Source organism: Cyrtonyx montezumae, unplaced genomic scaffold (assembly GCF_038088225.1).
Source record: "Cyrtonyx montezumae isolate F1298 unplaced genomic scaffold, pur_monq_1.0 scaffold_12, whole genome shotgun sequence".
Taxonomy (NCBI): domain Eukaryota; kingdom Metazoa; phylum Chordata; class Aves; order Galliformes; family Odontophoridae; genus Cyrtonyx; species Cyrtonyx montezumae.
The window spans coordinates 3,720,574-3,744,308 of record NW_027071848.1 but is presented as its reverse complement, the minus strand read 5'-3'; the positions used below and the strand labels follow the sequence as shown (position 1 = coordinate 3,744,308).

The 23,735-nt window shown below is 43.0% G+C and overlaps 2 protein-coding genes across 4 annotated transcripts in view; one reads left to right on the top strand and one right to left on the bottom strand.

The window, feature by feature from the left end:
• The first annotated feature begins 5,482 nt into the window (after positions 1–5,482).
• On the top strand, positions 5,483–18,056 carry CCDC83 (coiled-coil domain containing 83). Its single transcript, XM_065730315.1, is given in 14 exon segments — positions 5,483–5,562; positions 7,441–7,525; positions 8,977–9,145; positions 9,841–9,949; positions 12,155–12,183; positions 12,364–12,485; positions 13,321–13,389; positions 15,479–15,497; positions 15,500–15,596; positions 16,601–16,701; positions 17,339–17,428; positions 17,431–17,477; positions 17,887–18,004; positions 18,007–18,056. Coding segments are annotated over 14 exon segments (1,185 nt in total).
• Positions 18,057–21,104: 3,048 nt separating this feature from the next.
• The window catches only part of PICALM (phosphatidylinositol binding clathrin assembly protein), a 56,597-nt gene continuing 53,966 nt past the window's right edge, over positions 21,105–23,735 (bottom strand). For 2 of the 3 annotated variants that reach the window (XM_065729954.1, XM_065729955.1), the window contains 2 exons: positions 22,130–22,232; positions 21,105–21,261 (listed from right to left, as the gene is read on the bottom strand). In XM_065729954.1, the coding sequence (XP_065586026.1) occupies positions 22,140–22,232 (93 nt within the window). In that variant the 3' untranslated portion in view covers positions 21,105–21,261; positions 22,130–22,139. The remainder of the gene's footprint in view (positions 21,262–22,129; positions 22,233–23,735) is intronic. The other variant, XM_065729956.1, reaches the window with a different exon arrangement.

The window sequence follows — 23,735 nt, the reverse complement described above, 5'->3', positions numbered from 1 at the left end:
CGGCGGTGGGAGGCGGCCCCAGGCCGCGCCAATGGCAGCGGCGCGTCCCGCAGAGCAGGGCGGCTCCTTGGGCGGCCCCAAGGGGGAGCAGGGCACGCCCTGTATGCTGAAGTTCTGGATGTTAATAGGGCTTCGTTTCCATGAACGCGCATCCAGGTGAACTGGAGGCCTTGGTAAAGCGCACAGCTCAGTTACTCCCAGTAATAATTTGGGTTCCAGGGCCTCCCTTACCCACACATCCTGTTTATTCAGCTGAATGCAGTGTAATATTTATTCCAATCCAGGCTGCAGCCCTGCTCAGTGCACACAGAAAAACAGAGCTTGGTACACTAATTAGAAGTGGGGACCCTTCTGACACTCTTGGCACACGTAATGTACTTTTCTATTGTGTTTGCTGCCTCTTTTTTTTTTTTTTCCTCTCACAGCAGCAATCCCAAAGTGGAAAAGGGACGGCAGTATTGAGACTGAGCCTTTATGGGGCAGGAGCTGTGCCACGGCTGGCCCCTGCCGGCTGGAGCCGGAACTGATGGGTCTGGTACCCATCGCCCAAAACAATTTCCTCTTTAATTGAGGAATTCTGACTTAGAACATAGGGAAAAGCAGCTCCTTGCTGCTGGGAAGCTCCAGGTGGCAAAGGTCTCCAGCACTGTTAGGACCGCTGGCATGTTTTTGATTGCAGTGTGACACAACCTGTTACATCACCTTTAGAAACCAAAACAGACACAACTCTGCAGGTAAATGGTGTGGTCCTGACACAGGCTGTCCAAAGTTGGATGGAGCCCCGGGCAGCCTGGTCTGGTGAGTGGCAACCCTGCCCAAAGCAGGAGCTCAGTGATCTTAATAAAGGTCCCCTTTCATCCTAAGCCACCCTATGATTCTGTGATCAACCCTCAATTTTCACTCTTCAGTCAGCTCCTGGGCCCCAAAGTCTGTGTGTGTTGTTATTTTTATTTTTTTTTTCATCTAAATCCTTCTGCACAGTGAGGTTATGCAGTAAAACATTTTTTTTCTCTATATACCTAAGAGCAGATTTTCATATTACACAAAACGTACAGTAGGGTATTCAGAAGACAAAGGTGGGGGAAAATGAGAGGTAGAGGTGGTTCGGAGAGGAACGAGTGCGGCAAAACAAAGGGATATGAGGATAAAAGTGTCGGATCCCATGGAAACGGGGCTGGTGGTTGTGTCGGGCTGCCCATGCCCTGCACTGCTGGGCACAGCCTTGTTTTCTATCAAATCCGATTTCTAACTGTTCTTGGATGAGGGGCTCTCAATTCTGCATGTGTGTGGGAGGACCACTTCTGACCTCTTTGGTTGCTCTTGTCTCATAAGAAGGGCAAAGCCTCTGCCATCTTTAAAAACTATGTCTTCAAAAATCTTTAAGAAAAGCCCTTTTTAAATTCCTTTAAATATAACAAGGAAAATATATACCCTGCGTGTAAACTGTAAAAGAAAAAGAAGTAGTGTGGGTAAACTGGCTGTATGCGATGCTCTATTAGTACAAATTTCTTCTCACAGTGATCAGGCACTGGGTGGGCTGCCCAGGGCAGTGGGGTCACTGTCCTGAAGGCTTTTAAGTAAAGGCGAGGTGCAGCACTTAGGGTCGTGGGTCAGTGGTAGGTCGGACTACATGGCCTTAGGGGAGGATTTTGGCGGGCTTATCCCCCGGCGCAGCTCCGCGAGGCGCCGCCAGGGGGCGCCATTGCTCCCCGAAGCGCACTGCGGGACGGCAGCTCCGGTTGCCCCGGCGGCGGCGCGGCGTTGGGGGAGGGGAGGGCTGGGCGCTGAGTGACTGCGCGCCGTGCAGCAGCGTGCTGTGGGTGCTGCCGAGACAGGCTGGCTGCAGGCGTTGGGGGGCTGTGGTGGTCGTTTAGGACTTGGGTTGGCCCCGTGAGGCGGATTTGGGTGGTAGTGCTTTTAAGCTGGGTGCTGTGGGGTCTGTTTGGGTGGTGGGTGCTGAGGGGTGTTGGGGGACAGTGTGGAGGAGCACTCTGGAGCATGAGGGAACTGGGATTGTTTGGTCTGGGGAGACCTTTCCACTCTACAGCTGCCTTTGTGGTGAGTGGGGGGTTGACCTTTCCTCCCTGGTATTGGCAATGGAGCGCCTTATGTTGCTCCAGGGGTTGGGTTTAGGTTGGTTATTAGGGGAAAAAAATCATTTCAGAAGAAGCGGTAGTGCATTGACACGGACTGCCCATGGCGGTGGTGGAGTCGCCATCCGTGCAGGCATTAAAGAACTGTAGATGTGGGAGATGTTTTAGAAGGCACATTGTATCTACAGTTGGACTAGGTGATCTTAGAGGTCATTTTCTACCTTAATATTTCCACTAATCTGTATGTGTGGGGCAGACAGTGGAGTCTGGCTGCTGGAGGTGTGGAGGTTTAGCCCTCCATTAAGATACCTGGTGATGGGGTGGCAGGGTATGCACACAAAACACATCCAAGGAGGGATTCAGAGCCCACGGAATTGTTTGCATGGATTGGAGAGGGGATAACAGTGATATTTGTTGATGGAGACTATTGATAAAGCAACAAAAAAAGAAAAGAAAAAAAAGATCCAAGGAGTTGAACAAGTCCCCTACAAGTGTAGGCTGAGAGAGCTGGGGCTGTACAGCCTGGAGAAAGGTCCGGGGAGACCTGAGAGTGGCCTTTCAGTATCTGAAAGAGAGCTATAAGAAGTGGGCAGACTCTTTAGCAGGGTCTGTTGTCATAAGACAAGGGAAAATAGTTTACAACTAAAAGAGTGAAGATCTAGGCTGGGTATAAAGGAAAAGTTTTTTGCAGTAGTAGTGAGGCACTGGAACAGGATACCCAGTGAAGTGTTGGATGCCCCCTCCTTGGGCACATTCAAGGTCAGGTTATATGGGGCTCTGAGCAACGTTATCAAGCTGTTTGTGACCCTGTTCATTGCAGGGAAGTTGAGCCTGATAACCTTTAAGGATCCCTTCCAACTCAAACAGTTCTCTGATGAGTCTGTATCACTGTTGTGCTGCCTTATAGGTGGTCATTGCAGTGAGTAGCTGGAAGTCACAGTGCCTGGGCTGCAATATATGGCATTTGCTTACTTCTAAGAATAGTGTGGCAATGTTAGTCATTAACTGAAAATGCACTGGTAACAATAGTGGGAGTCTGTGAGGACTTATGATTTACTTGTTTCGGAGGAGAAAAGTAAATTTTGCCCTCTGCAAATGATTTCCTGCAGATTTTAAATGTGCAGTCAGTTCTCAGTCCTTCTGAAGATGTTTCCTTATCTTTTGTGTGTGTTTTCTCTTCTTTGCAGAGCAGAGCAAATCTGTTATGGCAGTATGTTCTTTACACTGTCCTACAGCTTGGAGTCTTGCTTGCTGCTCCCTGCCCAGGAAGAAGTTCATAAATTTATCATTAGATCTCACCTGAGACTTGAGTTTCAAAAAACAAGGCTTTGGAAAATACTGCTGCTTAAAATGTTGTTTCAGTTTGTATCCAACTTTAAGCAGGGAAACTGATTATCCATTTGGTAGAAGTGAGATCAGTTAATAAAAGTTAGAGACTGCTGCAGTGATCTTCAGTTTCTGAGGAAAATCAGCAAACTGAGTGCTCAAAGTGGAATCAATACTGCTCTGTTAATTCTGCACTGAAGAGGATGGCAGGTTCTTTGTTATATGTAAAAATACATCCCGCACTCGTTGATTTGATCTGGAAATTTCAAAGAGCTCTAGGGGAGTTAAGTATCTCACTCTGTCTCAGTGCCATTTTTTTTTTCTTAATTCGCTTGGTCTCCTTTGAGACATTCAGTGTTCACAATTTTTAAAGGCTTCATAAAAATTATTGTATTAAATAAACAGAAGCTTAACTTGAGGTAGTATCTGTAAAGATTATACATGAGTACTAAGGAATTACTAGGTGTCAGACTCAAGCAGCTGCTCATATAGGGAAAGATTTTTTTATTGGATGGATAATGTTAGTATTTTTTACTGCAGTCATGGTGATACTGTCACACAGGCATGATTGTAATGAAATTCAACAGCTGAAATATTTTACTCACCTGCAGCTCTTTGGGATTTCCAAGGTACTGCTGGCAGGAGTTGGAATTTTCCACATTTCTGGAAATGGAATTAGCTGTATCTGTGACTTAAATATTCAGGTGTTGCAAAGACTGTGGTTAACAGCTATAGGCAATTGTCTTCATGAGTGTAAATTTGTCTTCAAACAGCAGGACAAAACCTGTGCAAGTAGTTTTCCAGTACTCTGTATAGGGGTACATTTCTTCTGGATGAAACACAAAGATGTTCCAAGCTCTAAGGAGCTGCATGTCGACCAAGATGTGGTTATGCTTTCTCTCACCTTGCAGGGTGATTTCTTTTACCTCGCTTTCTTCCATGGACTCCGCAGCATGGCTGTTCACAGCACCCCCACTTGTTTAATCACTGGGCATCATCTACTCATGCAGGGCAGAAAATTATTTTGGGTACAGAAAGCTGACATGGCCTTGCTTCAGGATGTGGTGAATGTATCAAGAATGTGTATGGGTCAGAGTATATGTGTCTATAGTTAGGTTCTGTTCCCTTGAGTTTCGGTCAGTTTGGTTGCTATGTTGCTTTCCACCATTTTTCTTCCTCTTTGCTACGTTCATTTTAATAGGAAGAGTATCCAGCCTGCTGCATGCTCAGTCACAGAACTACTTTGTTGCAGTCTTAGCTATGAGAGTGATAAACGGGTGCACAGAAGTCGAACAGGAAAGGGGTTTAAGGTGGAAACAGGTTGTGTACAATGTTTTTAATCATTAAATATAAAACTTCCAACTATATTTGCAATATTTCAACTAACTTGGATTTGACACTTGGTGATACAACCACTAAAAGTGAGGAATCTTCTTGTGACTATTTTATTTTAAATAATATATGCTACCAGTTCCATTACAGGACTATTCATTGTCAGTTGAAATCTGAGGCTGGTAGTTGTTACAACATGCCCGGGGAATACTGCTGACACAGATATCCCCTCAGAGAGTGGTTTTGTTCCAGCTTTGACAATGAAAACTGATATCAGAGTTGCAGTGAATGGCAAATATTCATAGTGCTGGGAGAACAGAGGGAGAAGGAAGGAGATGCATATTAACAAGTGAACTTGATAATAAAACGAGCCTGACAAAGAAACAAAGGACTGTAAAAGGAACAACTGCTTGTTTGATTTGTGAGAATGTAAAGCAACCCACAGTAAGGGATGCTAGAAGTGATAGTGATACAGGCCCCTGTTCACAAACATACATTTATTGAGGACACTTCATGATGTCAGAACGTGGCACTGAACACTGCTATGGGCAGGAGTACCATTGTCAGTAAAATACCTAGTTTGTATCAGATCTGTTAAGAACTTGTTATAAGTGACAGAGTCTGGTGAAAACATCACATTTTGATAAATCATTCATTTCTCATTTTTTCTTCCATTCTGCTTTTCCCTCTCCCCTCTTTTGATCTAATATCCAGCAGAAGTACAACAAAGCATGGAAGAGAAGAAGAAAGTGAAACCAGAAGAGCAAAATGCAGGAGAATCAGCTTTCCAGGAAGCCTTACTAGAATTTCTGTAAGTTTAATATATTTAACTTTTCACTCATCCATGTATGTGAGCAGATAAAGCAGACAGCAAAGTATCCAATTCAGAGCCTGAACCAATCACTGTATGTAGTGCTGGGATTATGTACCTTTCTTCTGTGTTCCTGTTTCGAGCTTTCAAGGCTGTTTTAGAAATATGCCTATAAGAAATCTTTTCTGGCTGCCAAAATAAATTTATGTCACTAATAAAACTCACTTAGGACAGTGAGTTTTATTAAAAAGGAAAAACTTTTTTTTGTTTGTTACTAGAAGATATTTAATCTGCTTGTTCCGAGAGTGCAAGATCACATGTGATTGTAATTTCTTAATTTCCCTGGTGCTCACAGAAGTATGCAGCCAGAATCTCTGTTCCTCCAGTGTGTTCCTTTAGTGCAGTGGATCACAAAGGAAAGTGATACAACCAACATCCAATGTACTCTCAGATAAAAATTCTGTCCTCGAGGAGCAGCAGAGGTTGTGCAAACCAAAGAGCATCCACACACAGTTCTGCTGACACCTGTAGGAATTTACAGGGCTGACGTGCAGTTTTCTATTTGAATTACTTCTTTGTCTCTGAAATTTATAATTTGTCTGCACCACCTTATTGTGGAAAGCAGCATAATAATACAGGTGTGTGTCTTTCACATTCCTCTTTGTGATTTTTCCAGCATATCCAGCATTTAATTTTCTTTCCAGCCTCTTCTTTTGCACTCTGAAGGATGGCTGCTGTTTATAGTGAGTTTGTTATTTAGGAGGACACAGCACGGGGCCAAGCTGTAACCTTTGTCTAATAAGTAATATGTTTTTGCTCCATCTAGCTTCTCTCATATCTTTGTACTTAGTGGAAAACTTGAAGAACACCTTGGAGCATCACTCTGACAGAGGAACATACAAATCTACACATCTTCAACGTACATTTCTCAATTACTTTGTGATCCAAACTTGGCAAAAAAAAAGTTTGTTTTTTAAATACAAACATTAATATGTTAGGAGAGGGCAAAGAAAAAGAAATCAAGCAACAGTAGCAGTTGAAACACTAAAAGATATTTGATAATTGTAATACTTGCCTCCACTGTGCTGTATGGTGAGTGAGTTTCAAGAATAAAGACTACAGACAATGTTGCAAAAAACCACTGTTCTTCTAGAACGTTCCTGGAAGAGTGATCATCCCTAAAGCTATTCTGTGGCAGGGAGGATGTCAAGTGGTCTATGAAAACTGTGAATGCAGTGGGTTAGTTCTTTGACAGAAATATATAGACATCCTTGGAGGAAACTATGGCAGTGCCCATTCCCTTAACACTTCTTGAAGTTACTTAACAAGTTCTTGAAGTAAACTTCACATGTTTTTGGTGGAAAAAATGCAGTTTCTAAGGCTCACCAAGTGAAAGTCTGGGGAGAATTGGATGTTGTTTAAGGCCCCAGATTGAGGTTTATCTGGCCTACCTCTGAAAGAGCTGCCAAGGCTTCCCCTATAGTGAGTGATGAGTAAAAAATATTTCTGGAGCAGAAACTCTCTTGTCTTAAAACAGATCGTTACGAAAGGCCAGCTAATCCACAGCCCAAAAGGACAGCATCCTATCCAGTAGCCACTGTAGTAGCCAAAAGAGCACTGTAGTCAGAGTCCCTTTCTCAGTATGAGCATGAGATCTGAACTGACATGAAGGTCCAGATCTGTATGGGAAATCTTCTGTTTCTGTGCAGTGAGTCGACAGTAGTATCTACCCAAATCAGTGAATCTGTGTGATACAAAAAATACACACATGTACAATTTATGTCTAATCTAGCTTAGCATTCCCTTCTCTTCTCTTTTTGTAAGGATTTCTTTTTTTTTCTTTTCGTAAGGATTTCTTTCTTTACTTTTTCCCTTCAGAATTGAGAAAACAGAAGCAGCAATTGATAAGGTTTTGTTTGATTTGAAACAAGTGGAAAAAAAGAACAAAGAATATAATGAAAGAGTAAGTGACCATACATCTTTTTTCCTATCACATTTTTTTCTCCTGCCACATTTTATGTACAGTATTTTAACTCACAGATTCAGTTTTATTTTTTAAATCTGAATATTACATTTGCTATGAGTAGCCATTACAGTGAATTTCTTGCAGTCAGTGAAGCTGATTATTTTGCCAACTTAGTGGCAATGAAAAGTGAACAAAGGAGAACGAGCATCACACAGTTATCTAGGTTCAATTGGTACCACTACTTGATGAAGAGACACTTATTGTGGATCACCAGTTGTGTGCTGTGGTTTTTGAACAAGGTTATGTAACTGCTGATCACATTTGAGTGACACTTTGATGCAACGGTTCAATATGGCATCTGAGAACTGAGAGCAGCGAACTTTGAAGGTAAGTATATATACTGTCACCTAAGGAAATTAATTGAAATCTCTCAGAAATCCTTGAACCAGTTCACGTGATTAAACAGTGTTGCTTGCACTTCCCATAGCAGTGAAACATTGAAACAAATAGCTTCGCCTGTCCTATTTCCACTGACTTTAAAAATACCCATCTATTTCGTTTTCCTTTTGAAGCCTGGGTTGTATTTCACTTGTATAACTCAAATCCTTAACTATCAGTGGAAGTGGATTTAGCTCTTTTCTCCGCAGACATTTGTAGGCTCCTGTGGTTATTCACTCAATCTGCAGCTAGTTCATGCTCTCTCGAGGACTTTTTCCAACTTTACACTGTACCAGATACTTCAGGGCATGCTTGAAGTGCTATTTACTGAGCTCCGTGGGCTCCCATCTGTGTTTCTGAGTGGTTTAGAGTTAATCCTTTTAGAAGTGGGAAACGTTTGAGACTTGCTACTGCATTGTTATTGTTATGGTTTGGCTGCTATGGCTGTTTGCTCCTTTATTCTTTGGGAGAAAACATACAGTCAGTAATTTCAAATAATTTTAGAGTCTCTTGAGAGGGTCGTGGTCAGTAGGATGTAATCACAGTTGTGGAATCTGTAGGTATGTCTCTAGCTCAGACAAGAGTCTCTATTGTGATTACATGCAACTGACTTGATTGTCTGATGATGTTTCTACATGAAGACATCAACATTCTTCATGAGAATTTAATGTGAAGTAATTAACTTGTGCAGATAGTCTGTTATCAAACTGATCCACAAAAACTTTCTTTCTAGGCAATGGAGGACTACTCATGTGCTGCACCAAGTATATTCAGGCAGCCATTTGTTTCTCATTTCCTTGAGGTAAACATCTTCAAGTTAGAGAAACTGGAGCTTGCAATTTCTCCCTTCGCTTCCGTGCTTTTCAGATATGAAGAATAACTGTTAAGCTGAGTGTTTTTGCAGTCTGTCCTGGCACTGCTACAGAGCTGACATTTCTTCACTGCTTTACTTTGTAACTTTGAAAACAAATTTGATAATGTTTTAACGTATGTCTTCCCAGCTGGTGTAGAATGACAGTCTGAAGGAAGAACAGCAGGCACACATCAGGTGTATTCTAAGAAGAATAAAAGAAAAGGAGAAAGAAAAAGATGCAAAGGAGGTTGTAACAAGGAATGATGTGGAAGAGTCACTGAAAGACAAACAGAAGTATGCTAAGGACAAAGAACAAATTCTGAAAGGTAAATTATGAGCTGTGGAAGCGTGGTTTGCAGTTTACTGAATTGGAATTACATAGATTTTGCATTTTAAATAGATTTGATTTCCTTGTTCCATAAACAGCATTTAACCCTCCCTCCCCAAAATTCAACTGTGGAGGACCTATACGAAAATGTGCTCATTAAGTTGAATGGAGAATCAATGGGAGTGAGTCTTTCATAGGACCTAACCTAGAATATGAGACTTCCTGTAATGTGTGTTACTGTGCAAGTACGGACACCTTGTATTTTCCATTAAGTTGAAATTCATGAAAGCCTTTTGCACTGCTCCTCTAGAAGGTGAAAAACCAGATAGTGATGGTAGCAAAAAGGAGTGTTTGTGATTGCTGAAAGTTCAATCACAGAATTCACAAGAAAGTTCAATCACAGCATCCCTGTGATTCTCAGTGGGACTGAAGTCACATGTGTCTTCAGTTACACTTCAGCGGGAATTGTTGTCTCCTGAGCAGAGGAGGATCTGGCTTTTTTCAGCAATGATGCTGGCCCTTGGCACCATGTGAGAGCAACATGTTAGAATGTGCTGTAGTGTAGAAGAATCTCCCCTCTTTCCCCAGTCCCAGTGAAAGTGCCTTTATAAGAAAATGTAGTCAAAAGAATTATGAAACATCAGCACAAGAAACTGGTAATGAACTTGTCTTCTGATGTTCCCATTTGAATAGACCTCCTCTTCCAAACTGAGGAAACCAACCAACGACTTTCAGCAAGGTGGAGGGAGAGGGACTATTGGTTGGACTACCAAAATGTAGGAAGTAGAAAGGATGCCAACGAGCAATGAGCATTTAAAGAAACTGCTAATAATTTTCTGACAACTTTCCTGCAGAATATAGGAAATCCATTCTTTCAAAACTGCTTTCAAAAAATAAGTTTGTGCATTTAGGTCACCTATGGACAGGTACCCCTTAGCAGTCATGTTTGAAACTGTTGACTCTGCTCTTGTTGCTTCTCATCATGTTTGTGAGCACAGAGCATGTTGAAAACTCCTTTGGCGAGCTAGCAGTGTGAGCTCATTGTTGGAACGTGGTCCTTAGAGCTGAGCACGCTGGTTTAAATTCAGGACTAGAGGGAGCTGTACGGGCAGCAGTTTGAACTGTGCCTCCCAGTTTCACAGTCTCGTGCTGAAGCCCTGCAAAACTGCCAGTGCAGACACACACAGATCTTGGCAACTGTTTCAGTATTGACACAACAGTGCAATTATTTAAGAGCTTATGTATTGTGGTTCTGAGTGCTTTACAAAGCCATTAGATTTCTTTATTACTGCGCTATTTTAAAATCATTTAAATATTTTGCTGGTATGTAACCCATACTACTAGCAGCAGAAGGATGTCCTGCTTTTCTTCCTTTATGATCCACTCAGTATGCATGGCCACAGCCAAGCAGCTGCTAGTAACAGGCAGTGACACTACTCCAACAGTGTATATTCTGTGCCAACCATTACCAGGCATCAGCTACTGTGGACAGGAGCCAGCCAGCTATCTTTTTGTCTCTTGAAACGTATTTTGTCGTGAGTCAGATCTGCTTTATGTTTTCTGCATTGCTGGTTATCTTGTCAGAGATCAAGGTTTGTATTAAAGGGGAGGCATTCAAGGGGAGGATGTTTTCCCTTTTCTCAGTCAGTTGAAAACTTTGTTGTTCAACTACTGATACATGAAATGAAAAGCAGAATAGACTCTCATACAGAATGCCAAAATTAACCCATGGGAACATTTAGTCCATCCTCCTGCATATCACAGGATACAGAGCCAAAGATTTGTGTACAGAACTGTATTGAAAGACTGTCACAGACATACATATAGCAAATAGCTAATTAACGGATGACAAAACGATGCTGTGCAGAATGTTAGCATACTGTTCGACTCAGCTTCCTAAAGTCAGACTTGTGGCTGGAGAGTACTGTCTTCCAGCCAACAAAAAATACATCTAGCAAGCATCCAGTGTGATGCTGGTCCTGTTCAGTTCTCAGATTTGTAGCAGGCTGAGGGAATAAGTGTAAGTAGAGTGGTTTCTGTCTCTGTATTTACCACTGCAGGGCCTGACACTGGCATAGTTCATGTGGTCTGGAGATGACGCTGTAAACAGAATTACTGAGGGTACAGGAAGCAAAAGAAAGCCTTACACTGAAATGAGGTCTGGGAGAAAAACATTGCAGTGAGACTTAGGGAAATCTTAGGGGCTCCACAGAACAAGAGAGTATGTCTGAACAATTCTTCCTCTTCTTATTATCCCAGTGCATCTCAGATTGTTCAGATGTCTGAAAGAATGAAAAGGTGATTCATTTATAGCATGTAAGTACTTCTAGTTCTTTCTGCCAAGTCCAGATGGTGGATTGATTACAGCAGAACAGCTTCCACAGTGTTACATTAGGAACTAATGCACAACTAATGCACCTTTCTTGTTTGACTGCCTTTGATTTCACAGTGGGTCCATGACACACACAAAGCCAGATCCGCAGTAAGTAGTGTCTGCAACACAAGTGCAGAGCTAGGCAGAATTTTAAGCTTCTGAAACAAGTGTGAAGTGCCTTCCTTCAAACAAATTTGCTGCAGTCTCATTATTCTTCCACAAGCAGAAAAAACTAAGCAGTAGAGGGCTGTTTAGAATAGCACAAAACCAACTGAAGGGAAGAGTAAAATAATTACATCTTAAGTGACTAGGACTTGAAGCTAAACAAGTTGTATTAGGTGTAAGACACACTTTCTAAATAAGGAGTGCAAGTAATGATGAGAGCAAATAACTGAGGCAATTGCCACATTCCCTTTTCTTTTTCATCCTTTTGTCAAGTTAGAATCCCCTGGAAAACTTAGATAGGTCAGAATTAAGTTCTATAGAGTGGTAACTGAAAAAGGATGCTCTGCTAATCCAGGTGTGTGAGATGATCTCGTATGTTTCTATATGATAAAACTAGGTCTTCTAAGCACGTCTTCTGCATAATTCCAGAAGCTCTGCTATTGAGAGAGTTAAAAACTAGTATGAAAGATAAAAACATCTTACCAGAGAATTACTCAGTTCAGCAGTCGCAGTTGTGAACAGAGAAGTGCACACGACTTTGGCTTTCTAGTTTAGTGGCCAATACTCACTGTCCTCTGCATTTAGAAGGACATCTTCCATGCACCACAGGGAGGGATTCAATGCACGTGTTGGTGGCTGACAAGTTCCTGTTTAGGAACAATGTTGTTGTCAGACAGTGATTTCTGGCTTTCTTTTTTGCTTTGAAGAATGTTATAGAAATGCTTTGAAAGCAGTGAAAGAAGAAAATGATACTCTGGTTGAGGTCTACATGAAGAAAAATAAGGAGCAGGCCCCAGAGGTGTTCCTTCTCTTGTTTTCCCAAAATGTTAACTGTGATTTAGTTCTGATTTATGTACTCTGCATAAATAATTATTTCAATTGGAATTAAGATGTGGAACTTTTCTGATAAATTGAGAACAAAATAACCTGTTAGTACTCATACTGAATGTGGTGTTGTCACACACATGTACCATTTTTTTACATCAAACAATGAGCAGTTACAAGAGCATTTTACAAAAGGAGGTATGGGAAACTGTACACAAGTATTTCTTGTTCACTTCTGCTGCCACCTTAATTTTGATGCTTGCATAGACATAAAAAAACAAACAAACATTTAATGTGAGGACCTTGTCCTGTGTGTTTCTGGTGATTTATGGCAGTACTTTCCCTCCATGTTTTTTCGTTCCTCTTACTGACATCAATAATTAAATTGTGCCAGTGTCTCATTAGCACAGACCTCTGCACGTTCGTGTCACTTGTCAGATTAGTACTGTCTCAGTTGTGGTTTTGCTTGTCTTCTTGTAGTAGCCAAAGGCTTGACAGCTTGAAAACAGGACGATATGAGCTGTCATGGGAACTGGGCAGAAATTGATAGACAAAAAGGAGATTTTCTTAATTCAAATATAGGAAACTATAAAATATTAGTAAATTGCCTGTCATGCAAGCCACACAGGGCTGGATGATGGAGAAGAAACAGCTGGCTTTGTGGGCTAAATCTGCTTGTAATCCCTCAGGGGATGTTACAGCCTGTTGTGATGATGTTTCTTAATTATTTCCTGCTGAACAGCAGAAGGTTCTTTTACTACACAGCACTGACAAAGTCCTGGAGATGATTTTAAATTGTGTTTTCTCAGAGTGCTGTAAGATACTTAGACAAAAGCAGCCGCAGAGAAATTGAAGAGAATGAGTGGCTAAAGGAAGAGGTAAGAGGATCACTTGTTTTCAGTTTATCACGGCAGCTCAGGTTTGAAATCCAGAGGTGTACAATGGTAATTGTGCCCAGGGACTAGCCTCTGAGCACTTTCAGGGCAGAGAGGAAAACCACTTTGGAGGAAGGGGCTTCAGACAGCTCTAAATGGAGGCAATAAAGAAACCCTGGAGCTTAGGGCACTGAGGAGAAGAAAACACAAAGTGCACGTAGCTGTAATAGCTTACTTGGTCATTTTTATACTGTTCTTTTATGGCAATTTAGAGCTACACATTAGATATATGTAACTTTTACTGTCCAGGAAAATCTTTTCATGAGCCAAAGTCATGAAACTGATTTTTCCGTGGTGAAAGTTTGTGTTTGATCCAATCAATACAGATTCTTTGCTGAGGTCAAAACCAAAGCGAGAGATTGGAGGGAGGAAATGCCCCTCCCCATCTTTGTAACTCACCGTTTAGGATGGGGGAAAACTTGTTTGGAAATGAATGAATGTACTTTTTCAGTACTAGATCAACAAATCTGGCAGGGGTTCTCCCTTTTGCCTACTAGTTTAAGGCACTTGCCAATATGCAAGGATATGGCTTTCCTTCTTTGAATTAACGAGCTCTGAGCTCACACCTTTAACTTTCCAAGGAGGGTGTCCAAACCACAGTTTTTGTGGCAGTGAGGTAGTTGTCAGCAGAAGGGAATGAATGTTTTAATCTGTATAAGCAAACAGGAGCTTGAATTTATGTTCCATCACTAAATGAGCACGTACTGATGGAGAACTCCATTCCCTTTTCTCTGTCTCACGAATTTTACACAATATTAGGCAGTGTCAACAGAGGAGGTGTACTTTGGAGTGTTCTTCTATCCTAACAGTCCCTCAGACTTTATGGCTGTGGGTTTCTTCCCTCTCAAACAGAAGTTTCCCATGAGTTCGTGCTCTGAACTGTTCTGGAAAACAGGACTATTATCAGTAGCTTTTCCAATCCTTGGAATCCATTCATTCTTTATTTATTTATTTTTGCTTCCCCTATACACATTAAATGTTTTATTTAAGGCTGATGTTTATATGGGGCTGGCAGACTCTGTTGGGGATATAAAACAAAAACATCAGTTCTGTCACTACTCACAATTTTAATATTTTTTTCTGAGCTGAAAAGAGAGTTAGCAACACAGCATCATTGCCTCCAAAGTGGGATGAATTTGGAGAACAGAGTCACGTTTTTCCATCATTAGTGTGTTGCAGCAAGATGATACAAAGCTTTATCACCTCATTGTGCCAAGCCACATCCTGCTGCTGGTTGATGTCCTGCTGTGTTCACCTCTTCTGTTCACTAGGAGGAATGGGAAGTCGGTTTGCACTGCAAATTTGGATCATTACAGTTGTGTGATTTAGGCCTACATGGGATAAGAAGTATTCAGGTTACTAAATTCTGCTTTTATACATGTGCATGTATGGCTTTGGAGAAGGCATCCATCCCATTCTACATTGTGCTTCCCAGTGAAGGAGGTAAGAACTTGCTTGTACTTCAGGTAAACTGAGAGAAATTGTGGGAACTGAATAACTGCTGTTCTGTAGTTAATGTAACTTTGCTGCAACATGGGGTGATTACCAGACCAGAAGGAAGTAACACCTGGGGTTTAGTCTGTGTAGTGGCTAACTTGGACAGAAACATCACTAATTCTGGGTAAGAAAGCTTTATATGTGAATGGGAATTGGAAAAGGAACACTTGCTGAGCAAGGGCATGAATTTGGCTCTGCAAATAAGGTTTTTCTCTCTCAAAGTTCTGGTGTGAAATTGAAAAAAGACAGATCCAGAGTTTCTCTCTCCCAGAACTATTTGGCCACAGGAGAAGGCTCTGCTAGCAGGGTTGCACTGCCCAAATGTGTGTCTGCCATTAGGGTTCTGATGCAGAAGAACCAGAGAGACCTTTCCTCTGCCTGAAAATATGTCAGCACCAAATGTATAGTGTTGCTGACACAGCTGCTTTCTTCCTAGGTATATGCTACTGAGACAGTTCATACACATACTGCAAAGCTTTCCTAGTGATTACCTAAAAATCCCTTTTTTTTTTTAATTTAATTTAATTGCCTAAAGATTAAACGATACCAAAAGGAAGTGATTTGAAAGCCTTTGTTCAGCTCCTGCAAGAGGAAAATATCAGTGTAGTGAGAAAACTGATGGATAACAAAATTCAGAACCTGAGAGTACCCAGGTAAGATGATGCCTTCAGACTCAGAAGCCATTATCACTTTTTAAAAACAAGGCCTATCTCTGTCTGGGCTCTCCAGCAACAAAAGCCAGGTAGTCTTCCTAGTTGTGTGGAGTCTGGATTTAACTGTGTGTGGGACTTGCATCTTTAAAGGGTGACAGTGACCTTGTAACCTCCTAAATACCAACATTCGGGGCAGAAGGTGGAATATTTGAGTGTGTCTAGATCTTTAGTAGCTAGGTTATTATTTTCTTCTAATATATAGTTGGGGCTTGATGTAGTTTCTTTCTGTTGTAATTGTCTCAGACCTAGTGCGAGTGACAGATTGTTCCTTTACTGTTGGCAAAATGTTAAAGAGTGTGAGGATTAATATGGAAATGTATGGGGCTTTGCAATCTTGAGTGAAATAGATGGCATGTAGTGCTGTGCAGAAGTAAGGAAGAGGAATTGGTGTGGGCTTCTCTGTAGAGGTGTCTGTAGTACCCTTTTATATTGAAACCACTGAACTAGTTCCCTGGAGAACAGTGAATTTACCCTCAAAGTGTCCTTGCTAATGGTATCAAAAGCACAGTGTGACAACAGGAATGGCCCCTCTTCATTTTCCAGTCCCAGCTCAGGGATTTCAGTCATTTTGCACAAAAAAGTTCAATGTGTTAAGTCAGAAGTGAACATTTCTCCCTCCTCTAAACTCTGAACTGCTTTTAAGAAAGAGCTGCCAGCTGTAGTTCCAGCCTTGGACAGACTGGAGACTGTAACATTTGTTTTCTTTTAGTTTCATGGACATAGCTGAAGTTAAAGCACTGAGAACAAAAAACAAGCAGCACGTTAGCTGCTAAGCTACCTGGCTGCCTCCGTTGTATTTTAAGCCATTGCACTGTAGTGCATTTGTGGTTAAGCAGCAAATGGCCTTCAGAAAGGCCAAGGGATTGCACTGAGGGAGTTAAGAGAAAGAATTCAGGCTTCCAATGTGAGTTTCACTTGGTTGGTTTTTTTCTTTAATTTCATAGGCATTTGTTTCTTAATCGGGCAGCTGGCTTGCAAGATGAATCTCTCCAGGATGAAATCAAAGGAGCAGAGCACAGAGAGTACTCAGGTAACACACATGCCAGCAGCTTACAAGAACTGAGAAGCCACTGGACATTTAAAAACTCCTTATTTCTTGAGGTTTCTCCAAACTGCCTGTAATTTCCCACCTAAATGAATCCACCACAGTAACGATAAAACATAGTTTGGATTAGGAAGAGAGAACACAATCTGTAATATAGTTTTAAAATTGAAATTGGTGTTTAGATTGTTGAACGTAATTACTCACAGAGCTAGCCAGGAGCTTGGGTAATAGAACCAGCCATCTTTTACAGAGATGTGATATCAGCTGCCAACGTGAACTGTAGAGGAACACATAGAGATACATGCAGAAAAGTAACTATTTCTGCTCTATTTCCTATTTTTTAAGTATTCATGGCTATAAACGATTTAAGTTGACCTGGTGATAGAAGCTGCTTTTCTCCCCTGCCACGTCCCACAGTCTCACCGCTTCTAACTCCCCATCAGTTTCTGTCTGTGATCTCGTTCTGAAATTGTGAACAAACATAGAAAAATCAGTGAGCTGTTTATTACATCACGCTGCAAAAACCACACTGAAGATTGTAGGCAGTGCTGATACTGACTACTAATTGTGATCTTCATGAAGTTTTATTGATTACACGCATCATTTTTCTCTTTAAAAAGGGAAGACTGATGGGGAGGGGAAAGAAGTGCTGCAGTCTCTGGTCAGAAAAAAAGAGCCAGAGAGTGCAAAACAAAGATGGGGAAGTCATGGGACTGTGATGAAGAGCTGAGACTCCAATTCTGAGTAGCCTGTTTGAAGTTGAAAGAGATTTCCAGGTACAAGTTCAAGCTTGTCTATTCCTTTCTTCTCTCCATGGGTTAATTTTCGGTTGGGTCACTCAACCGCACTGACTCAGAGGTCTGGGGGAGACCAGAGCCAGAATAAACGTGGTGGAAGCTCACAGCTGGACTCGCCTTCGGGTTAGTTTAATCCTCCCAATACAACTAAACTTGGGAGCACTATTTGATCTGCAGGGAAAGTGTTATTGTTGGAAAGGTGCATAGGGCAGCAGGACCACAGTCTGCTAAGGTTAGCTGGCTCCTACATTCATCCATCACCACTGAAACTGCTGAACACAACCACCCCAGGGCAACACCTTGACAGCTGATTTTCAGAAGATGCTGATTTTCCAAAGAACTGTCTCTTCTGTGTAATTGCAGAAGAATAATATTCTTTTTTCTCAAGGAATACTTAGAATTGGGTCCTCTGGACTCAGCACCAATGTGTGTGGTTGGGAGAGCCATGGCTACTCATAAAGAGCCAGAAGAAACGCCACGCAGGACGCCCCCAAAAGGTGACCGCAGTGAGGCAGGCAGCACATCACACCTCAGATGATTGAAGCCTTATCTCTTTAGATAAGAAGGTTGGTTAGCTATAGACGAGCTGCGTTGTTAACACAGAAACGTAACGTTCTTGGTTCATTAAACATCTGCTCTTTGTGGATGCTCTTTTTGAGAGCCTGTATCTGCACACTGCATAGGTTCATAGGTTCATAAGGTTGGAAAGGACCTATAAGATCATCTAGTCCAACCATCCTCCTATCACTATCTCTACCCAACTACTAAATCAAATCCCTTAGCACCTCATCTAAACGCTTCTTGAACAGCACTAGGGATGGTGCCTCAACCACCTCCCTAGGCAGGCCATTCCAGTGCCTGACCACTCTTTCAGAGAAAAAATGCTTCCTCAGGTCTAATCTAAATCTTCCCCGGTGCAACTTGTGGCCATTCCCTCTCGTCCTGTCATTATTTATCAGGGAGAAGAGGCCCACTCCCTCCTCACCACAACCCCCCTTCAGGAAGTGGTAGAGTGCAATAAGGTCTCCTCTGAGCCTCCTCTTCTCCAGACTGAACAATCCCAGCTCCCTCAGCCGCTCCTCATAAGACTTGTGCTCCAGGCCCCTCACCAGTTTTGTTGCCCTTCTCTGAACACACTCCAGGGCCTCAACGGAGAGTTTTACGGAAACAGTTTTTGTTTCACAGCAGTAAAGCAGGACACAAACGGGACGCTCACTGAGCTACAAGATGCAGAAAAACGTGTGTGTCCCTGTAACAGTAACACAAGCATGGAAACAAGCCTTGTTTCCAGCCCGCACACAACTAAGAACATTGTAGCTCTTACAGGAAAAGTCTGCATCCATGCACACGATCGTTGGAGGTGCTTACCTCAGCACCATGCCGGGATGAACCCTCTGCAAGCGATTCCCTGGAGGAGAAAGCAACTGGTTTACACCACTGTGCAGGCTGGCAATGCAAGCAAGAGCTCTCACTGGTTTGCTGGGAGGTTCACAGCCTCTGATGCAGTGAGGTTATGTAACAGATCACTCTGCAGGTTCAGACCCGCACATATTGAGTAACGAGGGCAGAAGACTTGCTCTGCAGCACCCCCTGAGCCCTGGGAAGCTGTGTGCCCATCTTTTCTTCACTCCCAGTGACTGCAGGGTAGCGAGAAGCTGAACTTGTACCCAGCGATGCTTTTTGGTGAAAACAAAACTGAGCGGTTGCTGTCGCTGGTGTGGGGAAGTGCAGCACTGAATGAAGAGATGTGTGCTGTCCAAATGAACCCGAGGGCCCCGTTCTCTTCATACAGTGCAGCTGCAGAACTATAACAGTAACGCCTGCATCCCACCATGTCCACTGGCATTGCTGGCTTCCACAACAGCTTCTAAGGAAGTTTTGCCTGTTCCAAGGCTCCCTCAGCCTTTGCCTCAGGAAATTACATGAACAGAGAAGTGAGGAAAGCAAGAAATGTGTTATTCAACTCAGAAGGATTTGTTATCTCAGCTAAGTCATCTCCCACAGGCGAAATGGATGGAGCTCTCCTCAGCCTTTGGGTGCAGTGGTGGCTCAGCTCCAAGAAGCCTGCTCAGGGCTCTCCTCTGAGAGCCAGGACACCACACACAGAGCTGCCCGTTCCCTTCCAACTCCAGCTTTTAGACAAGGAAACATCAGAGGTTTCTGATGTGGGATGAAAACATCCCACAGCACAGCCCGAAACCAGCAGGGTTTCCAAGCTCAGGAGCACAGCCCCACCGAAGGGATCAGAGATCCAGGAGCTACAAAAGCAGATCCATCAAAACAGATGGGAACCACCGCCGTCCTCTGCCTGCAATACAATATGCACATGGCAAATACATTTGGTATTTTATTAAGTAAACAATGCAGTTATCAGTGCACATTTTCAAGCAGCAAAAGAAAAGCACCTCAGACGTTCATACCGTAACAAAATTCTGTGGAAGCTGCATTTTATTTGAAAATCCACCCATTTTTGCTAACGTACATTTTAATATTTTAAACAAAAATAGAATCTGCAGAGACAATGCAGCAAGTATGCTTAACTCATGTACAGAATTGCTTTCAGATCACCGACCGTCCTTCTGAAGGCCCCTCTCTCCCCGGAAGTTACGATGTATTTACACAGAGCACCGATCAACAGCGCTGCTTTAATTCTTCATTAACTAAAGCCCAACGAGACGTCTGTCAGGAGGCTGCTTCCCCTCTCTGCTCCGAGAAGGGACGCGATCAGAAACGTGGCATCAGCCAAATGAAAAGGCTCCCCCCCAAACACCTCTATTTATTTATACAGAGAAGAAGGAAAGTCTTAAAGTGAAAGCAATTCCTCACATTCATATTTTGGAAAGGCCTTATAATGTCAAATGTAAAAATAATGACATGCCAAGCACAAAGCAATAAAGTTCCTTCCCGATGCACTAATGCTGAATTAAAAATGTAGTGCTTCTTCTAGTCAGTTAACTGTTCCCTTGCAAAATCCTAGGCACAGGATCGACTGTAAGGATTAATGCGTTTTGCAGCTCTTCCCTAATTCCCATATATGCTGAGAACTCATTAGATTCAGACCTTTAAAATATTTAGTGCTCTGTATGTCAGCTGAAAAGCGTTCTGAATCAGATTCATTCTTTGTGGATAAAAATCAGACATACTGTATACATCCATACTCATTTTCATAAGGAGGTTTTTTTTTGATACAATATTAATGTTAAATTGATAATCATAAATAAATACAAACAATAATACATAAGGAATGTCTACTGCAAACTGAATATATCATTTCTTTTAAAAAAAAGTTAATTTCCATTACTGCTGTGCCTACGTCTGTGAGGGCTGAAGAAAAGGAACTGCAGAATTAAGAGTTAGGACTGGACCCTCCCCTCCCCACAGAGTCTCGTTTTGTGTTACGGTAAAGGACACGTCTCCATTCCACACAGCACTTCCAAACACCGATGGCAATTCCCAGAATACCCCTTCTCTTTGTACGTGACTGATTATGGGTGTTATCAGAAGCTGAGAGCATCGACGTGTCAGTCACCAGGACCCTACTCTTGGCTCACAGCAAGCCTCGGCTTTGCCTCAAATGCTGATGCTTTCCTACGGAGCTGTCCCAGGTTCCTTCATCGGTCTTCATCATTTCCGCATCGTTCAGTGGAAGAGGAGAGCTTGGCAGACTGAAGTTCGTTTTTTCCTGGAAGTGGGGGCTTACTGGTGAGCACATCTATTTGGAAACGTTCTTTTCTCTTCCATCGAACAGTTACATAAACTGAATCTGGAAAGATGAAAAACGCACACGTTAGCGTGCGGCAGAACCAGGAGCAGGATTTCATTATCAACTCGTGCTGCCTCCAAACATTTCCGTTCTTCAAACGCCCACATCCCCACAGCTCTGAAGTTTTGAGCACAAATAAGAAGTTCACAACAACAAAATAAAGCCATCGGGACACTGTTCCACCTACAGGGCCCGTTACCATCCGCGTGCACGAAGGCGTCTGTCCACCAAACCACCACTCCTCCACGCAGCACTGCGCTGCACGCTGCCACAGCTCTGCGTGGCCACACTGGGCGCCCACGGCCACGTCCCAGCTGGACCTGGAGGGAGCACCCAGCGAAAAGCAGCGACCAGGAAAAGCGACCAAGGCCCACTCTTCTACAGTGATTTCACTCATTATATTACCCCCACCCACCCCAATAGGAGCACAAGAAAAATTCCACTGCGTATCTGTACCAGAAAGCGAGCCCTGCACACGCCAGCCGAGCACCTCCTGCACAGCTGCTGAGGTCCGTGAGCAGGCCGTGTTGGCTGCTAGCTGGGAACTCTAAGCACCTTCCTGATGAAACAAACACCAGGTGGGACCAGATCGCTGTGCCTAGCTGCAACACAAGCCCTGTGTGCCCTGGCTCCTGCAGAAAGGAACTAGCAAGCTGTTTCTAATGGACTGAAACACTGCTCGACTTGATCAGGTCTTTAGGCTGTCAAGTACACCAAGTTTCCAAGTCACTTCCACAATGCTTCCAATCCAACACGACTGGTTTCTATTAATACATCTAGAAGTGTTCTTAAGGAAACAAAACTCTGTTTAGAACTCCAACCTTTGTTGTACATCACACAACCATCTCCCCAGAATAACGGACAATACCTAAGTTGTTCTACAAGAAATCCTGGAGAGAGAGCTCTGCAAAGGGGTCCTTTCCTGAGGCTCTGTGAGGACTCTGACTGGAAGGGCTGGATGCTGCAGACAGCTAGTAGGAAAGACGACAGAGAAAGGGTAAGAAAAGAAAAAAGGTCTCAGAATGACAGAATATGAAAGCTGAACGTGTAATGAAAGGACAAGGGGAGGTTCAGAGGCAAACTTGGCAGAAATCAACTATTAAAACAAGGAGTTTGGTCATATGGAAAACAGAAAGCCTTTCTATGGCTGGTGCAATGCAGGAAAAAGCTGGATGTGCCCCTACAGAATGGAAACTTCGAGTGCAGTTTACCAAATAAGCCAACAGCCTTGCACTTCCACAGCAGAAGATTCAAGACATGAAGGCTGACTCTGTGGGCCAGGTTAGCCCTCGCTGTGCTTTACTGTGAATGGGCAGGCAGACAAGGCCGAGGGCGTGGCCAGAGAGGGGCAGCTCCCCATCTTCTCCTCCTCCCAAAATGCCGTGATCCTAAGAAGGATGGAGAGCAGCTAATGGATTGTTCTTAATGCGAGGGCTGGGAGGAGAACACAGGGTACGTTCTGGTGGCAGAGAACAGTGAGAGTTCATCGACTGCCATTGTTGAAGTGACAACTGGAAACTGAAACCACCGGTCCATACACTACAAAAGCTGACATCACAGAGCCAGGTATTTAAAGCACCGCCCTACACATTCAGCCATGTAAAGTACACAGTTTACAAGCATGGATATTGGCTTCTCAGCAGCTGCTGCTGGAAGAGGCCAATAACCCACCAGCTGGAGGGGTATCTGCTGTTTTCTGATGACTTTAAGCCTTTTTTCCTTTTTGTTGGTGCTTTCCCAGCTGTGGATGCTGCTTTAAGTTGTTTACCCTCTCCCCTCACAGAACTTGCATGTTTTTGCAGTTACAAATCAGAGTGAGCGTTCTCCAGCTCTAATCCCACCACTTCAACAGCTGACTCAAACTGAGCCTCAAACAGCCAGCTGCACTGGCACCTCATACCCACTGCAAAGCCCCTCCATGGAGGGCAAATCTCTGGGAAGGATGAACATCTGCCAACCTCCATGTGACAGGGAACATGATTATGGGATGGACTGCAGTACTGCCCAGAGCGTAAACATTGCAAGCTTGTATTTTTCACAGTGCCTTGGAAAGCATATAGGGTAGAGGAGTTCTTTCAGAGTTAATGCTATTGGGATTGAAATCTTTATGTCCCTCCTTAGCCCTGCTTCCAGTGAGGCCCTCTGGTCCAGTCCCCATAAACCAGTCATGGAACAGCCATGAGACAGAATGGGAAGTGCTTGAGAAGCAGTTTCAGGATGTCAGCAGCTCTCCTATCAAACCCAGTTCCTGGAAAGCTGCAGCTCGTATCCCACCACTCTCCAGGATTTTAACTACTGAGCCTAACAGTCATAACTTCAAGACGTGCCCATTGCAACTGCACTTCAGGACGTTCTTCGTGTTATTTGACCATGAAGAAGTTACTTAAAAATAAAAATCCTGCCCAATTGGCACTCATTGGAGCTTTTCCAAATCAAGTCCAAGGGAATATCCCAGTTTGAAAGCAGTGTGGAAG